This window comes from Acanthopagrus latus, chromosome 6 (assembly GCF_904848185.1).
Source record: "Acanthopagrus latus isolate v.2019 chromosome 6, fAcaLat1.1, whole genome shotgun sequence".
In the NCBI taxonomy this organism is placed as follows: Eukaryota; Metazoa; Chordata; class Actinopteri; order Spariformes; family Sparidae; genus Acanthopagrus; species Acanthopagrus latus.
The window spans coordinates 26,170,301-26,188,609 of NC_051044.1; the positions used below are offsets into that span (position 1 = coordinate 26,170,301).

The 18,309-nt window shown below is 40.8% G+C and overlaps 2 protein-coding genes across 4 annotated transcripts; both read left to right on the plus strand.

The window, feature by feature from the left end:
• The first annotated feature begins 274 nt into the window (after positions 1 to 274).
• cxxc1b (CXXC finger protein 1b) lies at positions 275 to 5,830 on the plus strand. Its single transcript, XM_037102563.1, has 14 exons — positions 275 to 431; positions 1,368 to 1,483; positions 1,583 to 1,683; positions 1,799 to 1,935; positions 2,284 to 2,439; positions 2,823 to 2,969; positions 3,059 to 3,166; positions 3,268 to 3,446; positions 4,130 to 4,337; positions 4,505 to 4,615; positions 4,712 to 4,761; positions 4,849 to 4,945; positions 5,045 to 5,197; positions 5,420 to 5,830. Exons 1-14 carry the CDS (start codon positions 429 to 431, stop codon positions 5,564 to 5,566), a joined length of 1,713 nt encoding a protein of 570 aa, XP_036958458.1. The 5' UTR covers positions 275 to 428; the 3' UTR covers positions 5,567 to 5,830.
• A 1,946-nt stretch (positions 5,831 to 7,776) lies between these two features.
• mbd1b (methyl-CpG binding domain protein 1b) lies at positions 7,777 to 17,968 on the plus strand. 3 transcript variants are annotated; one of them, XM_037101784.1, is made up of 17 exons: positions 7,777 to 7,931; positions 8,091 to 8,152; positions 8,584 to 9,203; positions 9,694 to 9,834; positions 10,564 to 10,705; positions 10,794 to 11,083; positions 11,184 to 11,266; positions 11,424 to 11,467; positions 12,327 to 12,467; positions 12,561 to 12,638; positions 12,805 to 12,825; positions 13,160 to 13,252; positions 14,211 to 14,372; positions 14,471 to 14,641; positions 14,963 to 15,028; positions 16,737 to 16,832; positions 16,932 to 17,968. In XM_037101784.1, the coding sequence occupies exons 3-17, from the start codon at positions 8,797 to 8,799 to the stop codon at positions 17,403 to 17,405; spliced, it is 2,409 nt and encodes an 802-aa protein (XP_036957679.1). In that variant the 5' UTR covers positions 7,777 to 7,931; positions 8,091 to 8,152; positions 8,584 to 8,796; the 3' UTR covers positions 17,406 to 17,968. The 3 variants fall into 3 exon arrangements, with proteins under 3 accessions (XP_036957679.1, XP_036957680.1, XP_036957681.1); XM_037101785.1 differs by lacking the exon at positions 8,091 to 8,152 and having other exon boundaries at positions 7,794 to 7,931; XM_037101786.1 differs by having other exon boundaries at positions 7,796 to 8,152; positions 14,492 to 14,641.
• The last annotated feature ends 341 nt before the right edge of the window (positions 17,969 to 18,309 follow it).

Consider the following 18,309-nt stretch of genomic DNA (forward strand, 5'->3'; position numbering starts at 1 on the left):
AAAGTATTTACATGGTTATAAATAAAGTAATACTATTATGTATTCTATGTATTTCATTTATACATCACACATTTATCTGCATGACACATTTCTGAGCCTGAGTAAAGTAGACACATTGATGTTTTGTTTATGAATGGGGCATTTTTCTTTTTTCAGGAAACGCATTTTGTAGCAGACCCAACAGGTGGCGACGTTGCGCTATTGGATGTTAATTTATCACTAGAGAAGAAGAATACTGACCAATGACAGACGAGTTCTGTTACGAGTAGTAACGAGTTTAGCCGATTACGAACGATGTGACGTCCGTCTAAACCGGGTGTAAACCTGAATGCTAACTGATGTTAGCTGCCGAACCAACGGGCTCAGTGTTAGGCGTATATTTTCCACTGTATTTGTAAAACATCCAAAGACTGTAAAGATCTTACAAAATGGTAAGTATTGAAAATAAAGACTTCTACGTCTGCGAAATTCAGTTTTAGTGACTAATAATAGGTTACAAGGCGGTCACTTTAAGTTAGCGATACATCCGTCACTACGATGTTGTGATCCAACTCAAGTTAGCTTGGGTGATATCGTGTGAATACATGTCCTGTCTGTGCAGAATGTCATATTGTTTGATTTAAAATTGTCTCGAAAAGTTTGTACTTCGCTTCGTGGTACAGCGGAGTAACGTTAAGCTAACTGGCTAACGACAACTGAACAATTTAACTGATGCTAACCGATTACTATGCGCGCTATCTTTAGCATACTGTAACGTTAAGCTAGTTTTGTGTGTAAACAAAGCAACTGTTAATGGTACCCAAACTCATCTTTAACCAGTGGTGCTGGTTAACTGACCAGCACCTGATATTTCTCTTTTCTGTTCTCCTTCTAACATCACACGCAGTGTTGATTTAGCCAGGGGAAATAAACTGGCGCTGAAACTGTGCGTCATGCAAGATGAGGTGTAAATTAGCAATGTTAATCTTATTTCCAAGTGCTAGACACCATGTCTTGGTCCTTACAGTGTAATTAGCACGTTTACAATTTCTAAATAATCTAGGAGTGGGCGGTGATGTGAATAGAAATAACGATGGTCGGTTTCATTGTACTTGAGAGTAGTATACTGTTTAAGCACTATTTACCATGCATGATTGGGACATTTTAAGCAGTGACCATGGTAGGATTAATCTCCAGACTGCAGAGCTACTCTGAAAACTGAAATGCTTTGTGGCTAGTTGCTGAGCACAGCATCTATTTTAGATACACCCAAATCCTTCTGCTTTCTTTGAGACATGTGCCCTGCAGCTCAGCAGTCAGCTGTCATTGACATTTAATATACTTCCATCAGCCGTTACGTGGTTTGTGATCCATATGATACTTTCCAGGACAGCGAAATGTCTGATGTCGACCATGCACCAGGGCCTGAGACCAGCAGCATGGAGGGGGAGAACACGCCACTGTACTGTATCTGCCGCAAACCAGACATCAACTGCTTCATGATGTAAGTGCACAACACCACGGCTGTTGTTTCAGTCACTGTATTACTTGCAATGGATGCAGTGATGCTCATACATTATTTTCCTCATTCTCCCACTGACAGCGGCTGTGATAACTGTAATGAGTGGTTCCATGGCCACTGCATTAACATAACAGAGAAGTCGGCGAAGGCAATCCGAGAGTGGTACTGCATGAGATGCAGAGGTGAGGAAAACAAATCTTTAATTGTCACGTTTAAGACAGCCGTATTAAACGTGAAATATATCACAAAGCAAATCATTGTAACAAATATGACGTTCATTTTTCTCTCTGTCACCAGATAAAAACCCCTTGCTGGAGATAAAGTATAGAACAAAGAAAAACAAAGACAAGGACGTTGAGTCTGACAGAACTGAAAAACAATACAGCACCCCGAGTACTCCAGACTACAGGAGTGAAAGACGGCGTGGATCTAAAGTATGTTGTACTTCTGGCTTAAATATTTAGATTGCACTTCAATATCTGAAGGGCATAACAATGATGTACAAATGAGAGGAATGATTGTTGCATCTAAATATATACAGTGATCAAGTCTTCTACAAACATACCTGATTTAAATAAAAACGTAAGCCAGGTGATTAGGGATGTGGATATCACATTAAAATGATGTTACATGGCAGACGACTTGAAATGATGATGATGATGATAGAAAATCTTAAATTGTGTCAGACCCATTTTCAGGCAGTAGGTAAATGTGTAGGATGTAAAGCAATGCACATTTCCTCAGCGACTGTCTGTCATTGCCCACTGTTTGATTTTCCCCAGGTGAAGCGTTCAGTACGAATGTGTGGGGAATGTGAGCCCTGCAGACGGACCGAGGACTGTGCTCAGTGTGACTTCTGCAAGGACATGAAGAAGTTCGGAGGCCCCAACAAAATCCGACAGAAGTGCAGGTTCAGGCAGTGTGAAGTTCGAGCCAGGGTAGGTTACTCTATTCTCTGTATATAATCAGAGCACCAAATTGTAGAAGAATATGTAACATTTCTGCCCTGTACATTTTAGTGTTATCCAACTGACCCTTCCTCATGTCATTAAATGATCTTAAAAGTTGTAGATTTAGGGTTTAAGACTTACTTGGTATACATATGCCCTTACAACAATCCTCTTCAAGAATGCATCATTCATATCATATCTTGTAAGGTACCCAGGTTGGTAGGTTAAAAAAAGAGAGAACCTTAAAAGCTCTGAAGCGATTCATACTTCCTGATCTCTGATGTGTTTGTGCAGTCCCTTGTGGCCAATATGGAAATATCCAACCTGTAGCTTGAGGTTTTTTTTTGGTTTTTTGTTTTTTTTTTTTACAGAAAATGCTGCGTGTGAAGGATGAGGAACTCTCTTTACAAGAAAGGAGGGACAATTCGTACCACAGACGGAGACGGTACTCCGATGACTACGACAGCGAGGCAGATCTCTACCAGCAGTACAAGGCAGCGGGGCTTGACAACAACATGGTAACGGAACATTTGATACCATATTGCTGCATGTAAACCTGCTCATCTTAGATGACACTGACTCATTTGTTTGCTCTCTTCTCTCCCAGGCATGGGCTACCGATGATGATGATGAGCCGCCCTTCAGTCCCGTCATGCGTAAGAAAGCTGTGAAGGTGAAGCACGTCAAGAGACGAGAGAAGAAGTTTGACAAGAAGGTAAGACGTTTTTCATTATTGCTCCAAAGCTTTAACATCATAAATGTGAGTAAAGCTTAGGGTGAACTGGTGAACTAACCCCTCCGCTTTGAACAATCTAGAAGGAGTCCCGACGCCACAAACAGAAGCAGAAGCATAAAGACAAAAGCAGATACAGTGAGAAGGGTGAACTGCGTGATAACACAGGGCAGCGTCAGTGTCTGGGGCCGAGCTGTGTGGAGGCAGCAAGAGCCAACTCCAAATACTGCTCTGAGGACTGTGGTATGAAGTTAGCCGCCAAGTAAGAAATATTACTTTCACCTCTCACCTTGCATCAGTGCACTTCTGTAAGGAGAGATACTTAATTCGACCTCGAACAGCAAAAGCAATTTGAATAATAGTTTTATTTATTAGCAGCATCTATAATGATAATAATTAGAACCTTGTTTAACACCCCTGTTAAGTATAAAGATGTAATGTTTTTTTGTATTCAAATGATGGTAGTACCGTTTCCTCATTTTAAAAATTAGATCTGAAACCTCCCAACCCATACGTGTTAGTGTTTTACATAACGGTTTTCATTCAGTTATTTTAATTGTGACTGTTTTAAATCTTTAAATAACCATCTTATTCTAAATGTTATTTATCTGAATTGAGATTGAAAGTGAAGGTGTATGTATTGATTGATATTACTCCACCTGGTGCTAGAAGAATTAAATGCAGGGGAAATGCTTCAGATTTTGATGTTGCATTAGCCTCTGTTTTGAGCCAGTTTCTAAACTCACAATTTGATTTGTCGCGTAGTATTACAAATTATTTTCCTACCTCTGTCTTTCTCATCAGGATCCTTGTTGTAGGGTCCCATGGATAGTGTTTCTTAAACCTTTCAATTAGCTGATTAAGTAGTGATCGTGGGGAAGTCCTTATCTGGTTGAGTTTTTTTAGCATATAGATTAATTAATATTTGCGCATTTTGATCCACAGCCGGATCTATGAGATCCTCCCTCAGCGTATCCAGCAGTGGCAGCAGAGTCCCTGCATCGCCGAGGAGCACGGCAAGAAGCAACTGGAGCGCATCCGACGGGAACAGCACAACGCCCGGATGCGCCTCACAGACATGGAGCGACGCTTCCTCGAGCTGGAGGGCATCATCGCCAAGGCCAAGCAGCAGGCGGTTCAGCAGGACGAGGAGGTGAGCAGCCCTCATTCAGTAACACAGATTTCTGTTGTAACTGCTTTTTCATGGTAGCTCCCTGTGGGGCTGGTCAAAGTCAGGGACATTCTCTGTTTCTTATTAGATGCTGCTGAAGAAGATCAGAGGTAACACTTGTGATTTAAATGCTTTGGTTCTGTTTGCAGGTGAATGAAGGTGACAGCGAGGACACAGATCTGCAGATTTTCTGCGTGTCTTGTAGTCATCCCATCAATCCAAAAGTGGCACTGAGACATATGGAGAGATGTTACGCAAAGGTGATTATTCTCCAGATTTCTAATTCAAAGCCTCGAATATACAAACACACAAAAGCATTTGTTCTGTAACATTTCTATCCCTGATAATCTCGACAGTATGAGAGTCAGACCTCCTTTGGATCCATGTACCCTACAAGAATAGAAGGGTAAGTAACAGATATAATCTGAACGTTTATAACAATTTTGTTAAGTTCACTTGCCTTAACTAACAATGTTTTTTTTTTGTTCCACAGAGCAACCAGGCTGTTCTGCGATGTGTACAATCCCCAGAGCAAAACATATTGTAAGAGGCTTCAAGTTTTGTGTCCAGAACATTCCAGAGATCCTAAGGTCAGTGGAAACTCCCATCAGCCATTCACAAAACGTCTGGCATGATTCCATCACATACGTGGAGAGGTTTTACACTGTTTTCTTTTGTGCGGTCACTAGATCCCGGTGGATGAGGTGTGTGGGTGTCCTCTGGTGAAGAACGTGTTTGAGCTGACGGGAGATTACTGCAGGGTCTCCAAAAGGAAATGCAACAAACATTACAACTGGGAAAAGCTCAGGAGAGCAGAGGTGGACTTGGAGCGAGTCAGAGTGGTAAGTCAACCCTCGTGATTGTTGCTTTGTTTTTGTGGTATTTCCTGAGAATTCTGCAGGTTTTTAAATGGAAACATGATTTTATTGTTTATCCGGTCTGATAATGCAGAGATTCTTTTTTATCTCTTACCTGAACTTACATCTGTTCATAGTTTGCCGCAACGAGGGAAGTGATATTTATCTAACTAATTTTTTTTCTTCTTTTCATTTCCTCCCCCACAGTGGTACAAATTGGACGAGCTCTTTGAACAGGAGCGTAATGTCAGGACTGCGATGACCAACAGAGCCGGTCTGCTCGCTCTAATGTTGCACCAAACTATTCAGCACGACCCCTTGACGACAGATCTCCGTAGCAACAAGGATAGGTAGTCAACCTGTCTGCATCTGTGCATCCCTGTACATGATGTGAGATTTGAGTGTTCAGGAGTTAAACTTATAGAAGCATTATAGTACCATTTGGATGGAAAACAGTTTTTCTAACTAGATAATTATTTTAAAATCTTTGTATGATTAATACATTTAAGATGTAAATGGTTATATATTTTTCCTGACTGGTAGATGAACTACTGCTTATTGAAAACTGCTGTTTTTGGTATGATTGCCTTGAATAAACCTTAAATTTGCTCCACGTAAGGTGTGTGAATGATGTACATTATCTATCTCAGCATTTCAATTGGCTTTTTTACACATACACAATGAACACATTTTATGACTACTGCACCTTAAAATAATATGTACATAATGTGTGCTACTTTGCCTGTCTTTGACTATGATGAAAAAGGGCACAATACAAGAACAGATTACATATTTTCACAGGAGTGCTGACATTTCTTCCCTGCCTAGAAAAATCAAGTACCATCCCAAATGACAAGAAAGTAAAGTGCATCGTTGGACTGTAGTTCAGGCTGATAGAGCATATATTGACCAGATGTGTTGAGAGCAAGAAAGCAAAATTATGATGTCCAAGAGCTTTGGTCCAGCTCAGACGTGTCTCTTTAGTCTTATTTTTGCAGTGTGCCGTTTTCCCGCTCTAATGCAGCTAAACTACTTGAATGAAAGGCACAATGTGTTTGTCATGTCAGTCCACAAACTTTGGACCATTGTTTCTACTGGTTTTTTTTAGCATGCCATGCCTCCTTTGAAGTCTGAGACTTCTTCCTGAAACAGTGATGGCAGCTGTTTAGGGAAGAAACATGAACCGTTGCATTGGAAGTTCAGTATATATATTTATTCTATATTTCATTTATATTTGTATGGTCAGTTTTGTCTTAATGTAGCCAAGAAGAGGCACATTACGATATATATGGGATTAAAAATGCAGCCTACATGAGCAGAGAATATAGATATAGTGTGAAAAAGAGGGGGCTAAGCACAAGGCCATGGGGGGCCTTGAATATTGAGCACTAAAGTAGAGGAGGCGTTACTACCAATCTGAACTGTTAATACTGTTCTTCAATCCATATTTGCTGATGTTAATCCATTTTGCAAAAAAATTCTCGCTGCATTTAAAAAACATTTTGCTTTCATCTGAATTGATGGGAGGGGGTTCTAGTAGCAGGAATCATGAATTAAGTTATTAAACCCCAATAGAGAGTAAATTACTTATCTGTACAAAAGGGGAAAAAAAGATATATCTGCAGTTCCTTGTTGCTCCATTTAATCTGATGTATGTCAGTTCGAAACATTTTATGGTAAAAGCTCAATTTTAAAGCTCCACTGGCTGCAAGAGGTGCACATTGAGAATGTTTCTGTCCTGGGTTCAGAATTTTGTGTTACGCCCCTGAAATATTGGTCTGCAGACGAAAGTACATGTGATTTGGTCCGAACGTCGAAGCATACAATACTGTTCACATGAACGTCCCCTCTACATGATATTACAATTCATCTTAATGGTGTTTTCCAAGCTTTGTGTCCGCTAAAGTCACGCATGAACGCCTCTACCCGGTCTTGGGCGCTCACAATTCTTCCTAATGACCCGTGAAGGCAGCATAGTTGAAGCGTGTTATCAAAGAGGATGAAGGCGGGATGAGAGGACTCGCTCCGTTCCGTCTCACCGTCCATACGCATTATAACTTGTACAAGTTTTACTTTTCTCTGCAGTCCGCTATGTCTCACTCTGCGTTTCTCTGCTCGAAAAACAGAAGCGTGAAATGCGTATGGTGTTTGAAACGTCACATAAACAACAAATCAAGTCCGGTGGGGGCTTTATTGGAAGCATGGTTAACTGATACAAATAAAACAAACCGGCCTGGCTGTTTTTTGCAGTTCAAATGTTTATCTATAGCAGAAGTAAATGAAAATGTGATTATAAATCTTTAATGTAACAGAGTTCTCACTTGCTGGTCATAGAGACAGTGAAACTCGGTTGTTTTTGTTTTTTATCATGTATTATGGTGTCTGATGGACCCTAGCATCAAATTATAATTTTACAGTCATTTAAACTGACAAAACAATTGAGTAATTGTATTTGCAAATGGAGAGTATGTGTTTTTATACTACAACACTATTACAGCTGAAGTGTTAGTCGTCCTTTCTGTAGGCGGCGTCGCAGCCCACATCCATGGACTGGACAGATTTCCATTTTGGTGTTTCGCCTTCCTTTGTCCTGCTAGTTTCCGTTTGTGCCAGTTGCATGGTAGCTAGCAAACATACGTCAGCTCCAGTTTACCTCGAAAAGTGAATTGTTGACTGTTGTGAATAGAGTGTCAAGCATCTGGGAAATATTAGCCTAAAGGTGTGTGTGTGTGTGTGTATGTGTGTTTTGTTGGCCCACATACAGGGCAAACATTTGTAAACTGGTAGCGATAAACAGCTCTCAACTATCACCACAAGGCACAGGGACCATGGAGGGACGCTAACTATAGCTGAATGTTGCTAACGTTTTCGGTTCCAGTCTTTCAACACCAGCTAAGCCAACGTGCGTGGCATTAACATCGCACTACTTCTGCATTTGTGGTATGTCGCAAAACTACGTATTAAAAATGCCCTGTGCCAATATCAGAGCATCTGAGCAATTGCAGCACTTGGTTAGCTAGTGTTGCTAACGTGTTTGTCGGCTAAGATTAGCCACATCTCAGTGCTGGCTAATTAACCATGGATAAGCTGCAACGTTAGGTAGCTTTACTTTTATGGAAGCTAATGTCCAACGCTGACTAAATTGTGACATACATACAGCCAGGTTAGTTATATTGAAATGGTATGTTAACTATACGTTAATGTCTGCTCGGGAAGACTACAGAACAGATTTTTGAGCAGCTAGCCAGTTGTTCCAAGCTAACAATAACTTACAGTAACATAACCAGCGAGTTAGCTTAACTATGTGTGCTGTAATATTTACTGGACATACTGTGTGTTTAATCACTATTTATGATCAACTTATTTTGCAGGTTATGTGTTTGTCATGTTAAACTGAGCAGCTGTCAACCCTCCTGACAGCCCGTACACCTGCCTCAGACCTGCGAAGCCAAGGTCAAGTGGCTCCATCCAGGACAGTTTGAGAAATGCACCACCTTAATGGGATGTAAGATCAGCTGTAGAGGATATCTTATTTGTCTGCAGGAACACACTTCCGACTGTTTGCGGCCTAAACAGGTGCATCAATGAACGAAGAGACTCTTGAAGAATCTCCCAAGAGCCCGCTCCCTGGCAGTGAGCCCGTGGAAGAAGATGTGGGACAAAGCACAGAGAGGAAGAGCAGTGAGGCGGAAAACACCTCTGAGACAGCACCGGCTCCGGAGCCCACAGCTACCCCGGACAGCCTCGACTCAAAGGAAAACCCCAGCTCAGATCCAGTAACGGATACAGAGAAAGAGATCAAGGAGGAAGAGGGGGACGACATTAGGGTCACCGCTGGCGAGCCTCCCATTGACTGGTTTGAGCCTCTGGAGGATGATGATGATGCTGACAGTGTTGGTCGGAATGATGCAGAGGAAGACAGCCTGGCAGGAGAAAGCGAGAGGAGCGAGAGCGTGCCAGGCAGTGAGAAGACCTTCAAAAAGATTTATCAGTGAGTTGAATAATGTTGTTTTGCTCCATTAATGCAAGCACAAGAGCCACAACATGACCATCACCATCATGGAGCTGGCAGTGGGATGCAAGTGTGTAAAGATGACGTGCTTCTTTTCTGACTGAGATTAAGAGGAAAGTATGTTTAATAAATGGGAATGGTTACAAAATAATGTACACTAGCAACAGGGTTACATTGTATTTGCTGTTCATTGGTTAATGTCTGTCTCAAAGGTTAAACAGTCATATTCAGAAGAACTGCCAATTAAAATCAGAGGGCTGTTGAATGTCTTTCTACATTGGTTCAGCTGCTGTTGAAAGAACCATCTAATCTCAAACCTCCAGGAAATGTTCCCTCAATCTGTTGAAAGAGACACAATATAACTTTGCTTATTAACATTGTTTTGGATGGCACGTTGTGCAGGCTTTTTATCTCATGTGTTATAAGTGTTTCTTACATGTCTGATTCCCACCTCCTCTCTTAAATGTAGGCTTAACGTTCCCCGCCGGAAGCGATCACATCCTGATGAGGGATGGGTTGAGTGGCCAATACTTGGAGAGGGGTGGAAACGCAAAGAAGTTGTTCGACGCTCAGGTTCCAGTGTTGGACAGAAGGATGTATATTACTTGGGGTAAATACTGTCTATTAGAATATGGACAGCTGTTTCTTTCAATTTAATACATATGATAGTTTTTTTCCAGCACTTCCTTCCTTTGACTCTTGTGATATTTATACTCTACCACCGCTACTTCTTTTTCACTTCTGTAAGCATTTATAGTGGTCACACATCTTGTTGTGCATTAGGGCTCAGTAATAAAGCAAAAACAACCAATATCAGAAAAAAATTCATATTTATAACTAATGATAAATTGATGATGATAACAGACTTTACAGCCTGAACAGAACTGAAGTTCTAAGTATTTGCACATTTAAGTTTCTTACAAGAGCTGCAACAGTTAGCCAATTAATAGATTCATTTTTGATAACTTTGAAAACTACTTGAAGATATAACTTTTTAATTTATTCAAGTTTTAAAGTTTTTATACACTTCATGATTTCTTGATTAATTGTAAAAAATATTGAGCACAACTAATGATTGATTGATGAATTGCAGTTCTAATTGTGCTTTTTCTTCTATATGTTAGTATTCTGATTGCCTTTTTGTTTCTGAACTGATTTAACACGAAAACCTTTTTTCACCCACATTTTATATATTTAAATGAGCAGAGAAATCAATGAGAAAAATAATTATTAGTTCCAGCTCTGATTCATTCCGTGACCGAATGACATCAGGATGTTGTAGTTTTCAGTCCTCCAACTCTTTGCAGTTGTAACTGTTTTGTTTGATTTTCCCTTGCAGTCCGCGAGGGGATCGAGTGAGAAGCCGAGTAGAACTGGTTTCAGTGCTGGAGGGATTTCTTGACTTGTCAACATTTGATTACAAGACAGGAAAGTTCTACGAAGGTGTCGCACCACCGACAAGAACTCGAAACAGAATGAAGGTATTGGCCTCTTTTAGCGTTTAACACTTAAAATATTAGAGATAATTATGTCTTAAGTTAATTTTTTCTTCACTTTCAAATCCATTAGAGAAAGATGCGGGAGCGTTCTTCTTCAGAGTCCAGCTGGGTGGACAGAGGAGAGGGGGCGGACACACCAGACTCCCACCACAGGCTCACCCCCAGTCTGGTGCCCAAAAACCTCAGCAGCAACCAGACAAATTTCTCACCACATAGTACGATGGGAACCTCAAACCAAGCTCCTCGCAGTGAGGAGCGATCTTCGGAAGTTAGAATTAAACTTCCTCCTCCCTCGTCATCTTCCAAACCAATCCCTATCCCTTCCATAAATGGAGACGTTATGACGGAGGACAATACTCTGTGAGCTCCTTATTACTTCAGTTCATATTTCAAGACTTAATCTTATTATAACTGCTGATAACAAGACAAATGTACTGAGCTTCATCATGCTTCTCTGCAGGTTCTGTGCCAAATGTGGTATTTCCTTCATAGGCACATGGTATGACAAACAAAGGAAGAGGCCCTGCTGTCCCGGCTGTTGGGGTACGTCACTTTATGAGTGTGTAATGACATAATTGTGAGGTAAACTTATTGTTAGGAATAGGTCAGCATCATGAAATTGACTGAGGTGTGGTGAAAGTGACGACCTTCTGACAGTTTTACTCATCCTGCAACGTTTGTTGTATTTTTCTTATTACAGCTGCATCAAAGACAAAAGAGCATCCGATGATTCGCTTCAGAAAGGTAAAGCATTGTCTTGCAACAAGCTCGTTGAATGGAATGGGATATTTTAGCTACGTTAACTAGCTTAAAATTAAAGGGAAAGTTCACACCCAATCAGAATACTCGTCCTTTTACCTGTAGTGCCATTTATGCTCCTAGAGTTTGTTTTGGTGTTTGTTACTGGGTTTTACAGATAAAGCAAACTAGGTGGCACTTGGCTTGAGATGAGAAGTCACGACCAAGTTAGACCACAGATCTTGTCGCTGAACAGTTTCACATAGGAACTATTTTCTTGCAAGGATTTACTCATGGACGAGAAGCATGCCAACATTATGCCAAGGATGACGGCACAAACGTTTACATTCCATGCTGTAAGAGCACAAGAGTAGTTTCCCTTTTCCCTCTTTCTGGTGATGCAGTTGGATAGTCTCGTAGGAAGATTAGTTTCTACATGCGACTGCACACTGTCTGTGGATTATCTTGTGTAACTGGGTCACGATTTAAAAAAGAATTATTGCAACGTGCCATTGCATTGGTTTATTTTTTCAAATGTATCCCATCTTATTCCATATGTTGGACAGAAGGCAGAAACTCTATGGCCAGTATCTACTTGGTAACTCGTACCAAAACGAGCTGGATAGATAAAAAATGTGTCACCAAGCTGTCCTATAAAAAAAACCCCCCCCCCCCCCCCCCCAAAAAAAAAGCAAATACTATAAGATGAGAGAAAAAGAAATAGAAGGTGAAAATAATGAAATATTTTTCAACACTGAGAAGTCGCTTTATCTAAATGTGTCTCAATAATTATTCTGATGAAAGTTTAAAATGTGTAAAAACAATATTAAAGCTGCTTTTCTCTTCTTGTTCATGGCCCCTGTAGTGGATTCCATGTGGACAGTGTGTGGGATGCCACAACAATATAAACTGTGGGCAGTGCGCCAACTGCAAGCATGGCCTGCAGAGCCCCGAGTCCCGGAAACGCATATGCCGGAAAAGGAAATGCATATGTCCCATTCGCAAGGTAAGCTGATGAACAGTTATTGTTTATTTTGATGCTTATTGTTGTGATCTTACATTTGCATTAATTTGCATTTTTTCCTGTGTGTTCCACCAGGGCCCTGGAAGTGCAGGCTATATGCCACAGACACTTTATAATGACATTCCTGATACATTTGATGACATTAGTTTCCAGGTAATAAAAGCTTGTGCAATCGAATCCACAGTTTCTGTTTGATGTGCCCGCTGGAGTCACTGTGCTCTGAGCTTTTTAGATTTTCATCTTGTTGAAACTGCGTATTGTTCTGTTGAAAATTTCACACAATCTTATCGGTTCTAATGTCAGCTGTTTTGTTTTACAGGGTGAAGTTATGGAATCACAGGTAAAGTTTGTAAAAATGCTAGCAAATTCTGTTTATTAAAGGGGCTCTGTGGAACGTCTGTGTTGTGCTGGAAGCTGGTTGTTCATGTCAGTGGACTCCATTTCTAAATTAACGCTAAAACAAATCATCCACAGGCTTTTATTATCAACCGAGAGAGACGGGAAGGTCTCATTATTTACATTTCCTTACAATCTGCTCACATACGGCCAATAAAAAAGTGATTAATACATGTTAATTGATACAAATTGCTACATAAAGCCCCTTTAATAATACACCATATGGTTGTTTTTATCTGCTTTTTCCTACTCTCACTGATAATGTTTTATTCACACAGCACCTGAGCCTCAAAAGCAGTGACACAGAGAACATCCACGTCAACGTGGACGTCGATGATGAGGAAGACCTGTCAACAGATGACGACGATGATGTGAGTTTTTTCTTAACCCGCTCTCCTACAGGCGGGACGGCATGACATCTAAAGTGCTACAGAATCGACTAAAATCTGGTCTGGAACAGTGGCTCAGCCCTTCAATACCTGAGGTAGTGGCAAGGGAAAGCTGGCATACTTCTTCCTCATAGATAACAGCTGCAGTCAAGTCATAGATGGTAGAAGTTGGAGTGACATCTGTTGTGCAGCAGGCAGCCACTGTGCGGCGCCCAGGGACCAACTTCAGCTCAGCAGTATTTTTTTCATGTTAGTATGTTTACAACAATTGTCAAAATAGGGCTCATTATACTGTGATATTTGTTTTTATTATCATTAACCCAAATTGAGTGTTCAAAGCAATGCCAAAGGGGTTGAAGTTTGTGGGTTTTGACAGGGTTAATATATGAATAATTAGTTTGGAATGGTTATTAGTTGTGCACTCACTGAGCAAAGTTTGCATCCCAAATGTAGCCCAAATTAAAACGGAATTTCCAGAAGTTCTGCACAAAATAATGCAATTGAACGCGTGTTTCCATCTGTGATTTAAAAGAGAGTCAGACCTCACACCTCACATGATACAGAACCGCATGGAAAATGTGATTTATTAAGGCATTTCTTGTTTTCATGTATTAATGTGAGAAATGCTTTAGTGGAGCTGATACAAGCTTTGTGTACGTCATGATTTATCGGATCATTTGATTTATTCTGTTGCACCTAGTCACATCCCCACCCCATCCGTTTTTACTCAGGTTTAAAAACAGGTGGATGGATTTAGGATGAACTACTGTCATGGAAAAAACACTTAACATCACATTTCAAAGGTGTGGAAGGTTTTGAGTTTAAGTAATCTGACATGTTTTGACAAAATTGCCCCGTCCTCTTAATTGACAAAATGACCTAATCGATGCTCATTTGTTGACCTGTTGCATAATTATATTTCGTTTTGTTCTTGTTTCAGTGGCATAAGAAGCGGAAGCGGCGATCGTGTGGTGAATGTAAAGCCTGTCTCTGCAGGAAAGACTGTGGCACGTGTGATTTTTGTGTAGACAAACCCAAATTTGGAGGCAGCAATAAGAAGAGGCAGAAGTGTCGACTACGCCAGTGTCAGAGACAGGCAATGGTTGGACCCTATCAAGTTCGAATGAATTCGTCGCCTGTTGCATATAATGATGTAATGGTGCAGTTATTAAAAAAATTTTCTCTGCTTACATTTGGCAGAGACATTTGCTGCCTTTTCAGATGGGACAAGGTGACTACGGGCCAGATGGCCAAATGCTTCCTGGCAGGCCTAGACCTCACTACACATACAGTCGGAAGTCAAATTTCAAGAAAAACAGAGCGTCGGCATCAGGCTTAGACTTCAGTGACAATGAAGATGATGACTTACCAGTAAGTTCCTTCTGCCTTTACTGTTCACATCTTGTATTGTTTCTTTTTGCTTGGAGTGGTTGGTTTTTGAAGAAAAAAAAACATCAACACATTAGCATTAAAAGGTTCAGGAAGAATGAGTGGTTTCTTCTTACCTTTCTTATGTACTGCTGTTAAGATGAGTTGGATCACTGAGCCTGCCAGTGTTAGCAAACACTCCTATGAATTGAGTGTGAGAAACCACCAGTCATCTATGCAGGTTAGAATAGAGCATTGTCTGCATGTTTCTGTCACTCAGCACTCTAACCAGACTAATGTCAATGTGCTTTTGTCTTGCAACAGTTTAGTCATTTGGATTTCGGAGACAGGAATGGATTGCCTCACATCGGCAACCACAACTCTGAGCTTGTATGTTTACATTCTTCCCTTTTTTAAAATGTTTTTCTAATAATGCACATTTTTTCTTCATCAGGTGAAACTTGTTGCATTTCATTTAGTATTTCTATGTTGAGGAGCCTTGAGATTTCCCACATCTTTTCTGTAGATAGTTGTACTCTTCTGGCTGATGGTGTACAAATCCTCGCTGCCCTATGCTTAACAGCAGTGATCATGTGTCATCACAGCCTCCTGTTTACACTTTCTCTCACAAACGCTCCTGGCGCCTTGTCCTTTTCCTTCTGTGTATCTGTTGCCATGCTGTTCTGTGTCCTGTGGCTCAGTGTGAGGAATCCAGGCCTCGCTCCAGCTCTGTTTGACCAGCTTTTTTTGCCAGTCAATTGTAATGCGATACATAAGTCTAATTGTTCCACTTGATTAATCCTTTTTGCTAAGGGTGTGCATATGTTGATTTGTGTTATCTGGTCTCAAGTTTGGATGGTCTTTTCCTCTTGTCCTCTGTTTTCTTGTCCATACGGCAGTACTGAGGGCATAGAGGGAAAGAGTCTATGGACAGGAAGAATGAAAAGGAGAAAGAGAGAGGAGTAGGACATGCAACAAAGGCAGAGGGAATTGAAATGGGGATGTTTCAATTATAGGATACATGCCTTAACCACTTGGCACCGAGTCGCCTCCAATTGTTAATTAGATCTCCTTATAAAGGATGCATATCACTGCCAAGTTGTTTGCTCTCTCTCGTTGTCACCCCTCTCTTCTTGGCCGTCCTTCAGTTTGTTCTTGTGGTCACTTGAACAGCATCTGATGCTTTGTGACCCATCATCAGTGCTGCAGCTCTCATTTACTGTGCTTGTTGAGCACTGCACAGTTAAAACAGAAGGTGGAAAAATGGCAAATTTTCTTATTTGACCCCTTAGCAGTCAGTGTTTCATTTCCCCTCAAGTATTAACACCTTATTTGTATTCCACATTGTGTTTCATCAAAGCTATACTGCACGTTTACTTTCCTTTATGGCTGCACCATTACATCTAGTAGAAATGCCTTGTAATTATGGCAGATCTGTATTGCGTAACATTTGTGCACATTTTGCCAGACATATTTGGCATTTTTTGAGACTTCTCACTGTAATTTAGAATATAGTTCTCCATTGTGAAAAATGTATGCTTTTACAGCTTTAATTTGCAATTTTTGGCCCACAGGCATGTTTGGGTTTAAGAGTCAAGTGGTGTTTGCCACATGCTGCTCTGCTCCTGGCAAAGGCAAAACTATTAATGTTGTTTAGCAAAGTTTACAGGAGGATGCCTCGTAATCCTGGTTCTATTGCATTTACTGATACTGGACAAATTATTGTCGTTAGCATTTTTGTCATGTACAATGTCTTGAATGCTGATGAGGCAGAAATGTAGAGACTCCTAGTTTGGTGGTCTCACTTGTTGACCAGTTGCTGGCAAAACCTGTGAAGCATCTTGATTTTCTCTATTCTTCTATTACCTCAATGACTGCTGTGATGTCAACCTTTGTAAACAGACAGATAATGAGGATTTGGCACATTGTCCATGATTGAATCCAAACAATAGATACAATAATAACAATTGCACACTGATTTGATGCACCTACAGTGTCAGTTAAGTGTTGGTTTGATATGATAGTTATTACAGATGAGTTTTACGCTCAGATGTTACAGTTAATATTTGAGCTCATGAGTTCATCCTTGTCAATCCAGGACCAGCTAAGCAGATGGAATGCAGCGAGATCACGCTCAAAATATGTTGATGATGATGACGACGACGATGACGAAGATGAAGAGGAGTTGCCCATGGTAAGTTACAAGCTGAGACTGGTCATAGTAGATTTCTAAATAACCACCAATGATGAAAACCTTTTTGAATATTTATTTTCATTCTGTTGCTCCCTGCAGATCACACAGATCTTCAGTTTGGCTGATAACCCGGCTAGCAGCGGTGTGGATGTAGAAAACCAGCTGATGAAGCTGCTACACTCTTTGCGCTCCTCCGCACTGCCAATCCTTTGGTATGCCATAATGGTGGAGGGACCGCAGCTGCAGCTCATCCAGTGTTCTAAACAGTCCGCTATGACTGACACCACAGTGCTGATCGACCCGGGCTTCTGCTATCAGGTCACCGTCCAGAAGCAGCCACTGCTCCCCACCCATTCGCTGTACGACACGTACCCAGGACGCCTGACCTCAGTGACTGAAGTGGTCAATCTGCTTTTGGGCCTGGCGAAGTACGTTATGTGCCAGGGACTGCCACCCAAACAGCCATCATCTAATAAAGACCCAGTCATACTGGCGCGGGCGTCAACATGTGATTTCTTGGTGAAGAGGAAAGTCCGCATCTGTGCTAACTGCAGAGCGCTGAGAGGACTTTAACGCCAGTAGAGACAGAAGACCACTGGTTCTATGGTGCAACTTTGTGCCATGCTCTTGTTTTTCCTTTCTGTTGTTCTTTTGGTAATAACACATAGGACAATTTACAGATTTACCTCTGGACTGCAAAAGTATGATTTAAATATCTAAATCACCAAAGGCATTCCAGGAGCTGTGACATAATAATCCAGGCGTGTTCCTTCTCAGATGTTTTCTGTTACATTGGTTTAGGGCTTTTCTTCACGACTGTTACGTCAGTTTTGGGCAGTGTGATGGATAGAGCCCACTGTATGGTTATTGTGCTTTTAGTTGATTCACACTTTTACTTGAGGAATCTTTAACCCTCACCCACCTGAACACTTTTCGTCTTCTTTCAACCTCAAACTTTGACTCTGTTCCAAAAAATGAAAGTGAAATTGTTAGCACTAAACCCTCTTTTCTTTTGAGCAGCAATTTTTTGGCCGCAGCGTCAACAATGGTGCATTGCTACCTGTATATTGTGTTCCATATTGGAGGTAACCGGCAGACTGATGGTTTTTGGTCAAATAAAAAAGAAAGACTTTTTATTTTTATGTTCACTCATTTTAATTTTGCAACAATTATGGTGCTTTATTAAAGCTTGAGATTTTTGTTTGTAGAATACTGACACTAACATAATGTCTAAACCTCAAAATAAGCAGTATGTGCAGTTAAAAAAATTGGAGAAGGAGACTGTGAAACCTACAAATACTCTGAGCTCATTAGACAGATCAGTGTACTTTTAAAATAAGGCAAAAAACATAAAGAGCAAAGGGGGGGAAACAAATCTCTACAGATACAAACAACTGAATGAGTCATACAGCGCTGACTAGAGATCACCTGTGTTACTGAACAGCCCCAGTTGAGTAGGATACTAGATCATCTTCAG

Bases quoted from the DNA above. Each gene is read 5' to 3' on its own strand.
- cxxc1b (XM_037102563.1), top strand. The intron at 3,167-3,267 runs GTAAGACGTTTT...TGAACAATCTAG, and splicing joins AGAAGAAGTTTGACAAGAAG to AAGGAGTCCCGACGCCACAA. The intron at 3,447-4,129 runs GTAAGAAATATT...TTTGATCCACAG, and splicing joins GGTATGAAGTTAGCCGCCAA to CCGGATCTATGAGATCCTCC.
- mbd1b (XM_037101784.1), top strand. From the start codon at position 8,797: ATGAACGAAGAGACTCTTGAAGAATCTCCCAAGAGCCCGCTCCCTGGC. The intron at 14,373-14,470 runs GTTGGACCCTAT...TACATTTGGCAG, and splicing joins AGTGTCAGAGACAGGCAATG to AGACATTTGCTGCCTTTTCA. The intron at 16,833-16,931 runs GTAAGTTACAAG...TGCTCCCTGCAG, and splicing joins ATGAAGAGGAGTTGCCCATG to ATCACACAGATCTTCAGTTT.